Below are 16,206 nucleotides of genomic sequence, written 5' to 3' on the forward strand. Positions count from 1 at the left end.
GCAGCGGTCGGAGATTCCTCACATGAGATTTCATCAGCCAGCTTGAGAGGTGAGTTTCCTTTAGTAGGAACGGGTCTAAGGCACCAATGTCGACCCGTGTAGAGTAGCTAAGTGTGGTTCGGGCCCATATCTTAGACTTGTTTATGATAGTAGCTAAGTGTGGGCTGGGCCCGTATCTTAGTAATATCTAAGTATGTTATTGAACTGGTAGATTATAGTTATACTTGTTGTCTGTGTGATACTTGTATGTATGTTTAGTTAGCGGGGTGTGGGCGGGGGCCCGTATCTCCCGAATAGCGAAGCGTGGGCAAGGCTCGTACCTCCTAGCCAGCTGTGTGTGGGCGAGGCCCGTATCTTTTAGTTAGCAGAGTGTGGGCGAGGCCCATATCTCATAGTTAGCCGAGTGTGGGCGAGGGCCCGTATCTCCTAGTTGCATGTTACATGTGATGTGTATGGTATGAGGTAGTTTGGGGAGACTCACTAAGCTTCGTGCTTACAGTTTTCAGTTTTGGTTTCAGGTACTTCCGGTAGCAAAGAGAAGAGCTCGGGATGATTGTAGTGCACACACAATTCGTTCAGACTGGGATGTTAGATGGTATTAAGCTATGGTATACATTTTTTATTCAAGAAATGTTATTTTAATAATAAAGTCAAATGTGTTTGATTATTCAAAAAACATATGGGTAACGGGGCGGGTTTAGATATCTGTTGATTCGGTGGATAAGGGTATGAATTTAATTATTCAAAACCGTACGATTTACAGAGTGGGCTTGGATCGGATTTTGAAATTTGTTAAAAGGGTTTGGATAAAGGTCGATTCGCTTCAAACCCACTCGATTGCAAGGTCTCTTTCTTTCTCTCTTTCTCTCTCTCTCTCTCTCTCTCTATATATATATATATATATATATATATATATATATATATATATATATATATATATATATATATATATATATATATATATATATATATATATATATATATAGGCTTAGGTTATTCTATTCAAAGTAATTATTATGTTATTGTATGCATAAATGTGGGCCAATCATTTTACTTATTTTAAGAAAGTGATTAATACATATTATTGAATTAAATATAATTGAAAAATACCATCTAATTTAACTAGAAGGGTATTTTAGTCAATTAACATAGATTTAATAAAGGAAATTTGCATATTTTAAGGGATCATAGTATTAATTTTAAAAATCCGATTTTACGAATTATAAGGTTTTTAATTCGGACATTCTGACAGAATATGTTTGAGTATGTTCAAAAATAAAAATATTCTTGAACCATAAAATAATAAAAATATTCTTGAACATATTTCTTGATCATGAAGTTAAAAATTTTCTTGTAGAGTAACAAAATTCTCGAACCATCAATTGAAGAATTAAAACAAAAATTACATTAATTCTTATAGAATACATGTACCAATTGTTAAGAATTACATTTATTGTTAAAGAATAAAAGTAAAAAAACTTTCAAATCTGGAAAAAAAACATCAAAATCTAACAAAGACACTAAAACATTCTAAAAGAATAATGTTGCTAAGAGGCGTCGTTCAAATTTCGTGGTCCGTTCTTGAAGCATCAATTTCTGTAGAAACAAATCCAATGAATAAATTAGTGAGAAAATATCCATATTCCATTCCAACATAATTGGAATTCGTGATTCCATTATGATAGAATTGAAATTCATTTACCAATAATTATATTAATTCGGGAAATTCTAACAGAATATGTTCATGATTATCATAAAAAACAATCTTTTCTGATAGAATACTATTAACGAAAAAACACTCCTACCCAACCCAACCACTACGTTTAACATATTAACTTCACCACTGTTGCCAGTCATATGGAGATATGATTTATAACTACAAATTAAATAAAGGAAGAAATAGATCCACGTACATGTGGCTTGTAATCAAGAAAAGGGAAAATACAACTTCTAACTTAATAAAGAAGAAATTACGATAGCGAATAGTGGTTTTAGAAATAAACCAAGAAGACGGTGTCATCTGTTCATAGATAAAGGCATGAAAACGAATATATGAAAGCGTTTTGATATAGGGTTATTGCTGCAAAAATGCAAAGAAATCAAAGTCAAAAAAGAAAAAAAACACTTTATTGCAAAATCAGAATCAATTCAAATAATTTGCAAAGAAATCGGTTCAAACAGATTGTAATAAGCGGTTTCAGAAATAGAGTTCACAAAGTTGATTACCCAAAATGAAGTACAAATAATCGATTAAATCAAAATACCATTTCATTGAATAAAGAAAATTACCCAAAATGAATATTGCTAGTGTCGATTCTTTCTTGTGTCGATTCTTTCCTGTGATGGATGCAACAACAGTAGTGCAGTGTTGGAGGCACAATCGATGGTGAAAGAAGTAGCATGTCGTCGACTAGGTTTTCCAACAAGCGACGATCTCTAACACAAGCCTGAAGCAAGAAATCCAATTATGGAAGATGGATCCTACATCAGTCGTCGTCACCGACAAAAACCCTATTTCTGCCTTCCTTCATCTTTGAACAAAATCCAGATCAGTGTCGTCGTCGGTTTTCAAATCTATAACTTGACGAAGAGGATGCTTAAGGGCGATGAACTGAGAGAGAGGGACGTTCCTAAAACCCTTGCGTCGTTCGAACCTGGACCCCTTCGTCGTGGCCACCTCTACAAACCCTAGATATCTCGCCATATCTGTTCGCTGCCATGCTCGTCGGATGGTCAGCGTCTTCGGAAAGTGGAAATTTTCTGAACATCGGTGCCGATGGAAAACTAATAGATCTCATTGGTCTCGAGGATGAAAGATTTGAAGGAAATGAGAGATTTGAAGAAGAAATGAAGAACATGAGAGAGAAAAAGGGTTAGGTGTATTTTATTTTGATTTATTATTGTATGAAATTGGGTTTTAAGACTGATATTCCTAAATTAAAGGGATATTAATTGATTTATATATTTACCATAATTAATTAAAGGTAAGATTACATATTTACCCTTTTGAAATGATTGGCCTACACTTATTCATACAATAACACAATACTTAGTTAAAACATTTGAACCTAGCTCTCTCTCTCTCTCTCTCTATATATATATATATATATATATATATATATATATATATATATATATAAAGAGAGAGAGAGAGAGAGAGAGAGAGAGAGAGAGAGAGAGAGAGAAATTCATAAATGGTCCCTGTGGTATCCCGAAATCTGAAGTTTAGTCATAAGTTTAAAAAATCTCACAGATGGTCCCTATGGTTTCAAAACTTTTGATGTTTGGTCCTTATCGCTAACTCCGTCATCTTTGTCTGTTAATTGCAGGGCATTTTCGTCATTTCATTTACACATGGACCATTTATGAAGTTTTGCCTTATTTAAAAAATAATAAATAATTATTTAATATAAAAGGTTTTTTCCCCCTCCCCTCTCTCTCTCTAAGGTATATTCTTTCTTTCTCTTTCTGTATGTATATGGTTATGCTACTAGATCCTAATCTGATGTTCCAGATAAACACATTTAAGTACTACTCTGCTATGTTCTTATGTTTATGAGCAATGGGTGTTTTTGTTCTTGAAATTTTTTATTATGAGATGAGATCATAGCGATCAATAATGATTCTAAATTTTATGATTCGAGTTTATTATTGGCTGCGAATTCAACCTCTAGTGGTGATGGTTGGCTCTCGTGAGCTTCATCTTTCACTCTAAATCCGAAAATCTTGAAATCAAAGAAAAAGTAGATCTAAGCATACCAGCAATTTAGAAAGGAAATATCCAATTAATCAAAATTAGAATCAGATCAAGAAATCGGTACAAATAGTCACATGGAGCAACAAGTAACAAGTAAAAACATAGAATATTCTATAATCTAAAATGATTACAATAAAGAAATCTCCAACTAATAAAAAAAAGTAATTCATGAGATTCATATCTTCAACTGCTAGAAACCTACCAAAAACAAGAGTCAAAGTAAAGTAAATGGAGTTTGAGGTAGGGGAAATATCCAATTGGGTGATTTCGAAAATGGGATCAGGTTATTATCAAAGATTCAGTGGTGATTATCAAGATTTAGTGAGCTGCAAGAAGGGGAAATGTTAATCTCTTTACATGTAATCACCACCACCACACTCCTCCATCTCTAAAACGTTGAAATCGAAACACGGAATGATGGTAGTTGCAAACACCGTGGATTGTAGGGAAGTGTTAGGGAAACGAGGAAGAGCGATTGAACTCTCAAAAGACCATAAACCGAATTGCCCATCAGAGAGGTTAATAATCGAAGAACTCGGTGGAGCCATCTACGATAGATACCTAAACGGCCAATTATCAGTGGATTGAGCATTAAGAGATTAGAAGAGGTGTTAAACTTTCTCAAGGGTGTATTGTGGTTTCCAGTCAAAGACACACACATACACAATCATAACCAAGAATATGTATGATGGATTTTTTTTACAGTTGGGGAGGCGGAGGTTTTGGAGGGAGAGAGAGAGAGAGAGAGAGAGGACCCTTTTATATTAAATAATTATTTTTTATTTTTTTATTTTTTTAAAATAAGGCAAAACTTCATAAATGGTCCCTGTGGTAGTGAAATGACGAAAATGCCCTTCAGTTAACGGACAAAAGATGACGGAGTTAGCAATAAGAACCAAACATCAAAAGTTTTGAAACCACGAGGACCATATGTGAGTGTTTTTTAAACTTAAAGGACTAAACTTCGGATTTCGGGATACCACAGGGACCATTTATGAATTATATATATATATATATATATATATATATATATATATATATATATATATATATATATATATATATATATATACAGAGAGAGAGAGAGTTAAGTTCAAATAAAAACAGTAAATAGTATGAAAACGTAAAAACATTATGTTTATGTTATTATTCTGCAATGAATGTTGTATATATGTATTGTTAAAGTAATTCTAATATGAATATTAACGTTTGATTATTCATATATTCATTAGAATATTATTATTTTATTATATTTTTATGTATGTGCGTTTTTATAGTAAAATTTTAATTTTAGTTTTAACTTGTTGAGTATTCATTTATTCATTGCCGAATAATGACATAAAGTTGTACATACAAAAATCATTGCAGAATAATAACATAAAAGTAGTGTTTTTACGTTTTCACACTAGTTACAGTTTTTATTTGAACTATTATATATATATATATATATATATATATATATATATATATATATATATATATATATATATAGGTAAATTCAATTGAGAAAATAGAAAAAGTTGAGAATGAGAGAATCATTCTCTGCCACTCATTTATTTTTGCCGAAAAAGTCTCCGCCGTACCAGCAGAAACGGGAAAGGAATACACATGTGTTTTCCAACAAAACATGTTTCCTTAAACTATGTTAATCATTACCTTAATATATATACAAAAACATAGTTTTTTTCGTTTTTTTATTTTTTAAGAAACTATTCTTATCGAAAAATGATTTTAAATATACCAAAATTCATGATTTTTTATTCTCTACAAATAGACATCCATATTGATATTGTTTTAAGATAAAATAATTTTTTTTATATTTTTAGCTATCGCTATTAATAAGTGAATAAAAATACATCAGATTTTTAGTACATCACATTCGTTATACACTTATGAATAAAAAATATGATTAATTTTTTTAGAGATTAAATATCAATCATATATAAATATAACATATAATAAACTCTTTACAACTTACATCAACTCTCATCACATTTTACATTCATATATGAATAATACGTGTATTGACTTACTCACAAGTTATATTTATATACGAAGAACACATTTATCATAATTTTGTTACGGTTCATTTGTTATTCCTATATGAATAAGTAGTTCAAATTTTCAAAACACTTCATCTTTTTTAACATACTACTTATTTATATATGAATAACAAATGAACTGTAACAAAAATCTTATAAATATTTTATTAATATATTAATATAACATATGACGACAATCAATACACGTTTTATTCATATATAAATATAACACGTGACGAAAGATGATGTAAAAAAATATATTTTAGGTAAGAAAACTTTATAACGTGTTATATTCATATATAAACGATACTTAAACCGTAAAAAGGTTAAATATACGTTTTATTCATAAGTGAATAACGAATGTACTGTAATAAAAATCTGATGCGTTTTTATTCACTTATGAATAACGATAGCTGAAACTCTAAAAAAAACAATTTTTTTATTTTATCTTAAAACTATATCAATATGGATGTCTATTTATAGAGAATAAAAAATTATGAATTTTGATATATTTAAAATAAATTTTCGATAAAAATAGCATTCTAAAAATAAAAAAAAAAACAAAAAAAAATATGTTTTTTGTTTATTTTCAGGTAATGATTAGCATACTTTAAGGAAACATGTTTGGTTGGAAAAAGACATGTGTATCCGTTACCCATTCCGCCGGTACGCCTAAGTATTTTGCGGCAAAATAAACGTGTGGCTGAGAATGATTCCCTCATTCTGAACATTTTTTTTCTTAATTAAACCCTCTTTATATATATATATATATATATATATATATATATATATATATATATATACTCCCTCCATCTCAAAATTATAGTCCATCTTTCCTTTTTGGTTTGTCCCAAAATAATAGTTCACTTTAAAAAATGATATAATATTTTTACCAAAATACCCCCTCATTTTTACTTAACCAACTAAGCATTTAATGGAACATTAAATGCAAAGTAAGGATAAAACTGTAATTTTATTGTATAAAGTTAGTGTTAATTATTGTTTCTTTAATCTGTTTGTTTTTTGTTTGTGGACAATAATTTTGGGACGGATGGAGTATATAATAAGGTTACAAAGGGGTCCCAATTATACAAAGAATATAAAAAAAACTATATTTAACACGTATAATTTGCTTTACAAATGGTAATATCTTATTGTAAATTACACTTGATCATGATTCATTTTGTCAAAGCCTTTACAAGATTGCATGAATCATCGATCAACACTTGTTCACCGATATATATGACTTAATGATGCACATTTTTTTGAGGTTTTGAATCACCGATTATTGAGTTGTAAGAAACAAATGGGTGGTTTTCTAGGAGACCTTCATACGGGCTTAAAACCATGTCTTAAAGAAGCTTCCCAGACCAAATCAATCCGGTCTACTTCAATTGCACCAACTTCATGGTGTGTCCAACCTTCAAGAAGATGAACGATCCCACCCGCATGACAAGCATGAACCACACCTCTTTCCATCGTATACTGTTCAAACAATGTGCAGAAAAGAGAATACAAATGTCAATCTTAAACTAAAAAATTAACATTTATATGCAGCAATTAAGGGTAGCAGCAGATGTGGTATATATATTAGGCTAGATTTGTCTAGCTTTTTACATTACCTCGCAGACGCCTAGGCCTTCAACATCAACAGGAAGCTTCATGGCTGCAAGCTTACTATACGTGCAATCTCTTCGGAATTCAAATACAGGTGGAACCACAAACTGATGGAAATGTGTTCCTGGTGGTGCCCAGTTTTGCTCACTTGGAGTGGTCCATTTTCCCAGAATCCAAGTCTAGTTTAATTCACGAAAATCATTACATTACATTAGTAAAATTTCCTTTTTACCCATTACTCGACTATCAACAAATATATAGATATCACAATCTAACCTTGCACTGTTTAGCTGCTTGATACTTTGTCACTTGAATCAAAAGGTTTCGGTTATCCAGTGGAATTTCTTTCCGAATGCTTATAAATCTTTCAGTGGATTGAGTAAGCATCTGCGCAACGAATGAAATTAAAGTAATGAAAAAAAAAATTAAAAGATTTGTTTTTACAAAAAAAAAAAAAAAATTGTACGTACCAAGACTCTAACTTTACGACGAGCTAAGTAAATGGCGATGGCCCTTCCAAGCTTTGAAGTAGCTCCTGTTAAGAACACCTCTTCAACATCTTGAGGAATCTCGTTCAAAATAACAGCTGCTGTCAAAGTGTTTCCATGGACTACTCGGACTTTAAGATCCGGATGTTTCATGACAAAAAGTTTCCCACCTCCGTTCAAAGCTTCATTCTGTAACACCACAACAAATTCGCTCAAAACACTTTTGTTTCTGTTAATTAATGGATGTTGGATAAAGTGTTTTCTTCGTAAATAATGTTTAGGACTTGTGGAAAGCCTCGTTAATTTATTATATCAATATTTGTCCTTGTCCATTAAAATCAACACATATATAACACAAAAATATGTCATTTTCCTCTCAAAAACGTGTTTTGTTCTTATCATTTGATAGAAAACATGTAACATGCATGCTTCTTCCGGTATCATTATATGATTAAAGACATTTCAACTAACCTTGTTCAAGGCAGCGAGGCTAAGGACCTTGACACCAATCCTATCGGCCTTCAATATAGCTTCTTCTATTTGCCTATTTATGCCATCTTTTGCAGAGGGTAAAAAATACTGCAATCATAAAACAACTATGTATCAACATATATAATCCAGTTTTAGTTCAATCTTTTACTAGAACAATTAAACGAACACAATTCTAGCTTAGTTTATGCCAGTTCATAAATTTGTACTCTATATATGGAAAGAAGTTGCATAGTACCATGAACCCAAATCTTGGCACGACCCAACTCTGAAGTAATCTTCCTCTAAGATGGCAGAAACTGAGCAAGAAAGTTTTTGATTTAGCCCACATGATCAACATCACCATGAAAGCTACTGGCCAATGCAGGAAGAAGATAATATTTGTCGCGTATGGCAATGAGCTGCACGATCTAAAAACAAATGGAACATGCATTGACGACATGACATCAACCACATGTGCAAGAAACACAAAGTCTGGTGCGTTTGCCTTCTTGCCTACAGAATATAAGAGAAACATACATGTATTAAGGAATTAAATTCATGTGTAATCTCGATTGAGTACTCTCGACCTTCAAATGTATTTTTAGGGACCGTAGTTTGCGCATTGATTATGACGTTTAATGTGACTTAATTGTTTGGTGACCCGAATGGATCTTGACCCGACCCTACTTCTAGGAGCACGACCCAATATAGATAATTAGATGGATAAGTGTTAGGGGTAGGGCTACAGTTTGACTTTTGAGAAAAAAATTGATAAATTTTCAAGATTTTTAAGGAGTTGGTGATGTGGCTCCTTTATGACCAAGACTAAACAAAAAATGGTTTTGAGGGATTAATGACAAATACCAAATACTAATAGGTAGGGGTGACAATTGATAATACAACACGACAAAAATACACGACACGAAATTAAATAGGGACGAAACTGAAATTTGAATTCTCGTTCGAGTCGTGTTCGTGTCAAGTTTAAAAAACACGATGTTGTGTCGTGTCGTCTTCGTGTTTAAAATTCGACAAAAAGCTGACACGATTTAACATTTATTTGTCGTGTTTTCGTGTTTGTCGTGTTTTTGTGTTATGTATGATTAAATATTAATTAAATAAACTAATTGTTATTTTATGTTATCTTGTCATGTTGTGTCGTGTTTGTCGTTTTTTAATTGGTTCGTTTTCGTGTTAGTTAAAAAAACGACATCATGTCGTGTCGTGTTCGTGTTAGGCAAAAATACAACACGATGACTCGATTTGCACTACTAATAAACCGTACAAAAATACAATATGATCGTATTTTTCATATATAACACATAATAACTATCAAAGCATGAAATGGATTTACGTTTACGTTTTGGATTATTTCCTATATAGGTCCCTTTATAAAAAACAAAAAAAAATCATAAAATTAAAACATATCTTTTTATTCAAAACTAGAAAGGTTACCCCCACTACGCGGGGGCCAGAAGCTTTCAATGTTGTTTCCGAATTGATAAATATGACAGACATAGAAAGTGCAAGGATGAAAAGTCCGGGCTTTGCCCCGGACAAAAAATGTAAAAGTTTTGACTGCAATGACCAAAAGTGTGAAAATGGCTAAAGAATTAAAGGGGTAGGAATTAGCAACTTTTTAGAAAAGGGATCAAAGTTGTCAAACCGTTAAAGTTTTGTGGCCAAACTTTAAATATTAAAAGGTTCCAAAAAAGTGTAAAAATATTGATTGGAAGGACCAAAAATGTCAAAATGGGTAAAGAATAATGAGCAAAGTTGTCAAAAAACATCCAAATTTAGTATTCCTAACTTCCAACAATAATACAGGGACCAATTCTGCCAAAAAAATGGGAAGTTGAATGGAACACAAACAAAAGGACATGAATAAATTAATTAAAGAAGTACAGGGACCGGATATGTAAATCAAGGGGTCAAAGCTGGGCAAAGTATGCCAACTTTACTATTCCTTTCTTCCACTGCCAAAAAAATGGGAAGTTGAATGGAACACAAACAAAAGGACATGAATAAATTAATTAAAGAAGTACAAGGACCAGATATGTAAATCAAGGGGCCAAAGCTGGACAAAGTATGCCAACTTTACTATTCATTTCTTCCACAACTTTAATATATATATATATATATATATAATAATGATGATATTTCAAAAAACAATAATGTTATTTCCCAAAAAAGAATTCAACTGCTTTTATTTTTTGTAGAGTAAATTACAGTTTTGGTCCCTGTGGTTTGGTCATATTCGCACTTTCAGTTTAATTTTTGAAAATTTGACAAGATACATCTATATTGTTAAAAGAAATTGCACTTTACATCCTCAATCTATTTAAAAAGACCATTTTACCCTTATTTATATATTTTTGTTTTTCATATATATATATATATATATATATATATATATATATATATATATATATATATATATAAATTGTTTAATTTTTTCATATTTTCCCTCTTACATTTTATTTTATTTATTTATATTTTTTGAACTTTTATTCGAATATATATATTTTTAATGTTTTTTATATTTTTATATTTTACATTTTTTGACGTTTTTTCTGAATAAATTTATCTACTTTTTTTTTATGTTTTGTTTGAATATATATTTTAAATGTTTTTTTTATATTTTTGTAAAGATTTTTAAAAATATTTTTTGTATAAGAAATATAAAATAGTTTGTTAAATGTGAATATGATTAACATATAATAGGTATATAATTATTTATTTTATTAGGGTTATTGTATAAGCTAACCAGAATTCGAAACGAGTGTCAATGATTTCGAGTTCAACTTTTTAGTTTTAGAATTTTTTTAACATTTTGTTCTGAATGAAAAATGTTAATTAGAATTCCTATAACTCAAACACACGTGTCAATGTTTTCGAGTTCATTTATTTTTTTAGAAATTTTGTTCGTTTTCGAGTTATTTGGTTTCCAATTAGTCATTATATAACTTGAAACTCGTTTTCGAATTTCGGTTAGCCTATCTATTAATCCTATTAAAAAAATAATTTTATACCTAATCTATGTTAATAATATTCACATTTAACGAACTTTTTTACATTTTTTACAAAAAACATTTAAAAAAATATAAACAAATAAAACGTCAAAAAAATATTAAAATATATTCAATCAACAAGTCAAAAAACTATTCAAAAAAACATCAAAAAATATAAACGAACAAAATGTAAAAAAACATTAAACAATATATTCGAAAAAATGTCAAATAAAATCTAAATATTAAAAAAATATAAATAAATAAAATAAAATGTAAGCGAAAAAATATTTAAATGGACTAAGGATGTGCAATGCAACTTCTTTAAACCACATGGATGCATCTTGTCAAATTTTCATAGGTTGGACTGAAAGTACGAATCTGACAAAACCATAGGGACCAAAACTGTAATTTACTCTTTTTTGTATTTTACGATGGTTATTTTGTGTTTTATATAAAAAATGGTAAATTTGTTATTAGACAAATATTTTGGTATTTTTGTGATTAACCTTTTTTGTTTTAATGTGGATATGCATTATTTACAAAAAGTTTCTTGAAATACCCCTATTCATTTTTTTTTTCTACACTAACAAATTACGTGCATACCCTCCCTTAACTATAGATCTGCCCATGTTGACTAAAACTTTAAAAGAGTACAATTTTCAGATATCATCAAGTTATGGCCCGTTTTTTTTATGAACCCATATATAGACTAATTGGATGTCAAATATAGCAGCCATAGACTTCTTAAATGATTAAAAGAACGATGTACCTTCGTTTGAACTTATTTCTCTATGAAGATCCCAAGAAATTTCATTCATGGTCTTTCCGAAAACATCAAAAAGAGGCATAAAGAGGCAAAAATTCGTCTTCATGTCTCTGTGATGTAGAAAATGGTACCTAAAAACAGTCAAACATGCAAATGAAAAATAATCATACTTAATTTCTTAAGGCTCCAGTGGTTATGCATAAAGTTTTCGTTTGAATTGATCGGTTCCATATGATCCTATCAAAAGAATCCAATTCAAGTTCGGTTGATCAAAACATAGATCCAAATAATCAAAACTAAATTTAATTAATCCAATCCAAACCAACCAAATTACAATTCGGTTCAATCGGTTTCTAGTATATGGTTTTCAAAAATCAGCATATTTAAAAAAAATATATATATAACTAAAATATTAGCAAATTCTATAAAAGAGTAATTTGTTTTTTTATGTAGTTTTGAGTCAAATTTTATAAACAACTACTAAAAAAAACTATGTTACAATCTGATATTATATATATAATTTTTTCTAGAAGAATTGTATCGAAGTATTTTTTATCGGATGAGACTTTCTATTCTATTTAAAAAACCATTTGGTAAATTAATAAACGATTACATATATATATACAAAAATAAAATAATAATTATTATTAATGAGTTTTTTGATATCTTTGGTTTTTATTTTATAAACCAAAACTAATTCAAAATTCAAAATTATAATTTGGTTTTTCAAACATTAATACAAAAATGCTAATATCCGGACCATATATCTAATTGAAATTGTCCAATTGTCCAATCGAAATAGTGAACACCCTAGCTAGTTACACAATTAAGGATATGATAGAACAGGGCAGAATACAAGCAAACAAAACATAACATAACGGTCTTATAGTGCATTTGGTATGCATTACTTATGGTACGCAAACTTACGTTGGTGTATAAATAAGATATTTGAGCAAAGGCACGGTTTTGAAGATGTGATGAGGAACAACTTCAATGTTACTATGCCCCATACATCTAAGGAAATCAAACACCAAAACATAGCCGTAGAACATGATGACTGAACCATGTCCTATCAAAGTACTCCCAAGAATTGGAACTCCCATTATTACACAAAGTAATAAATGCTCCAAAAAGGTCGCATGACCGGCTGCACCAAAAGCGGTTAAAAGTGCAAGATGAGATAGTTAGAGGGTGATGTTTAATAAATAAAAGAATTTTGTGCGGTCGGTTTAATTATTTTTCACCTGTAAATGGATGGTTCACTGTAGAACTGTGGTGTAGCCAGTGATAATGTTGGAAGAAATATGGTGAATGTAATAATCTATGAAGCCAATAATATAGAGGTTCTGAGAGGCCAATATGGAAAATTACACAAGAAATAATCCCACTGGTTTTCCAAATAGGAAGATTGGTCACTGATGGATTGATCAATGAGAGTATTGAAGCTACAGATGCTTCAAGTATGATGAAATTATCCCTGTTAATCATAGAGAAAAATATGCACGAGTTTCATCAAAAACTTGTAAAGATAGTCATATAAACGGGTGTTTGAACGTACGTTTGAGCATAATCATGTGACAAGATATAGACATATATCATTTTTTATGACGTTATGTAATTCATAAAATAAGGGTATAATCATTTTTATGGTGTTGAGTGGTTTGAAAAGTATATATTGTAGTTAATTAAAATCATAATAATTAAAAAAAATCGTGTCATTAAAAATTAAATATATAAATATGGATTTTAATGCAATTTTTCATGTGATTCATTATCTAAAGTAATAAAAACAACGCAAAAATTAATAAAATGGAAAACAATCGCATTTCTTCAAAAATTGTCATGGACATAACAAATAATTTTTTTGTTATTTCAATGGAATGAACAACTTCACTTCTTACCTATAGCATATTAAAAACACTACCTTACCTAACAGAATAAAGAAGGATTTAATAATGATATACGAGTAACTTTATAAATAGATTCTCCAAAACAAATTATCTTATCTATAGATCGATCGATAGATAATTGGGTTGTCGAAACACCAGAATCACTTTCAAAAACCCGAATATAATCAATATATATATGAAGGTAAATGAGATATATTACCAATGCCATTCTTTGTCAATTTGATCAAAACCAATGGCTTTTTCAGATAATCGATGATTTCGATTAAGAAAAAGCATGTTATTATGCGAACTCCACAGCTGGTGCACAAGTCCTCTTAGTGAAGACAATATTAGAACATGCAAACACCAACTGTACTCACTGTGCTTCTTTTCATAGATTCTTGAATAAATTAACTCAGCAAGAAGTGGCCCAAAAAACAGATACTGTTTCAACCAAGATTTTAATTATTGTCATATCAGACACAAAAAATATGCAAAATCTAACATCAAATCACATAAATATTTTCAAGAATCAACAAAGGAAAAATCAAGAAATTATATATATATATATATATATATATATATATATATATATATATATATATATATATATATATATATATATATATACCTTGAAATTTGATATATTCTCCCATGGCCAACCAAACAATGGAGCTCTCTTTTTCCCTGAAGAGCAAACCCTCTTCTCATGTGAACATGTTTCCATTTCTACAAGCATCATTTCCTTTTGGGTTTCCATTTTCTTGAAGAAAAGGAAGCAAAATACTAGCTGCAAAACCCTCTTTTTCTTTCTTCTTTTTGGTTTTTTTTTCTCCTCTAGCTATAAGACTTAAAAAGCTTGTTGTTCTTCTTGGAGGACAATTGAGGACTATATATATACACTTATAAATATACATATACACGTGTCATGGTTTATGAAATGAAGGAAATATGAGGATAGAAGTTAAGGGTGTCAATCAGGTAATTAAGACTAATTGGAAGTATGATACAACAAAGGGAAATAATGAACGGGTGGATATGGAGGAAGAGATGGAAGGATCGAGGGTGGTGCCGTGGTGGTGGTTTTTAGTTGAGAACTTGAGATTGTGGGCCTTTTTGTATTTTTGGAAGTTTCCTCATTAAAACTTTGCAATTTGATAAGTCAAAAACTCAGCTTTGGCGAATGCGGTAACGGGTGTTATAGGTCGGTTAGGAAAACTTTTTATTTCAAAGTCAAAATGAATCAAATTCAAAAGTGACGAAATTGAACCGAAAACAAAATTTTAGACTAGTTTAACTTGATCTTAAAATGAAAAACCGATCGTTATAATTTGTATCTATAAATTATAATATTGGAATCCACATGAACCATAACACCCGAAATTTTCACATAATAAAAAGAGTAAATTACAGTTTTGGTCCCTATGGTTTGGTCAAATTCACATATTCAATTAAACCTTTGAAAATTTGATAAGATACGTCCCTGTGGTTTAAAAAAATTGCACTGAAAATCCTTAATCCACTAAAAAGACCATTTTACGCTTACTTTTATATATTTCTTTTTTCTTATATATATATATATATATATATATATATATATATATATATAAGAAAAAAGAAATATATAAAAGTAAGCGTAAAATGGTCTTTTTAGTATATATATATATATATATATATATATATATATATATATAGGTTCAGGTTTATTTGAGACCATTCTAATTTTGTGAGACCGTGAGACCAAATCTAAAAATAATTTTAAAATGCAAAATAAAAGGAAAAATCCAAAAATTCTTTTTTTAATTATTATTTTCGGAACTTTAATTACCTAAAAGAAATAAAAAAAAAAAATTATTGTTTTTTTTTTGAAAAATACATGAAATATTATAATAGAATATTACACTGTAAATATTCTAATGTAATTTTTAGAATGTTAGAATATTGTATTAGATTTGTCAGATATATAGAATATTCTAATATTCTACTAGAAATATGTAAAAAAAAATATTTATTTATTTATTATTTATTTGGTATTTTTTTTTCGAAAATATAAATTCCGAAAATAATATTTGAAATTTTTTTTTTCGAAAATTTTCAATTATTTTGCATTTTAAAAATGTTTTTTTTATCTACTAAATGAGTGGCTAAAATTGCGTCTCACGGTC

General features: G+C 29.7%; 1 protein-coding gene across 1 annotated transcript; it reads right to left on the bottom strand.

Moving 5' to 3' along the window:
* Positions 1 to 6,885: 6,885 nt before the first annotated feature.
* LOC145133095 (very-long-chain aldehyde decarbonylase CER3-like) lies at positions 6,886 to 14,918 on the bottom strand. Its single transcript, XM_079068059.1, has 11 exons — positions 14,673 to 14,918; positions 14,262 to 14,485; positions 13,397 to 13,629; positions 13,080 to 13,299; positions 12,156 to 12,283; positions 8,632 to 8,888; positions 8,376 to 8,483; positions 7,887 to 8,093; positions 7,693 to 7,803; positions 7,422 to 7,595; positions 6,886 to 7,284 (listed from the first exon to the last, which is right to left on the bottom strand). The coding sequence occupies exons 1-11, from the start codon at positions 14,799 to 14,801 to the stop codon at positions 7,129 to 7,131; spliced, it is 1,947 nt and encodes a 648-aa protein (XP_078924185.1). The 5' UTR covers positions 14,802 to 14,918; the 3' UTR covers positions 6,886 to 7,128.
* Positions 14,919 to 16,206: the final 1,288 nt, after the last annotated feature.

The sequence above is a fragment of the Lactuca virosa genome, chromosome 1, assembly GCF_052849685.1.
Source record: "Lactuca virosa cultivar CGN04683 chromosome 1, Lactuca_virosa_CGN04683_v6, whole genome shotgun sequence".
In the NCBI taxonomy this organism is placed as follows: domain Eukaryota; kingdom Viridiplantae; phylum Streptophyta; class Magnoliopsida; order Asterales; family Asteraceae; genus Lactuca; species Lactuca virosa.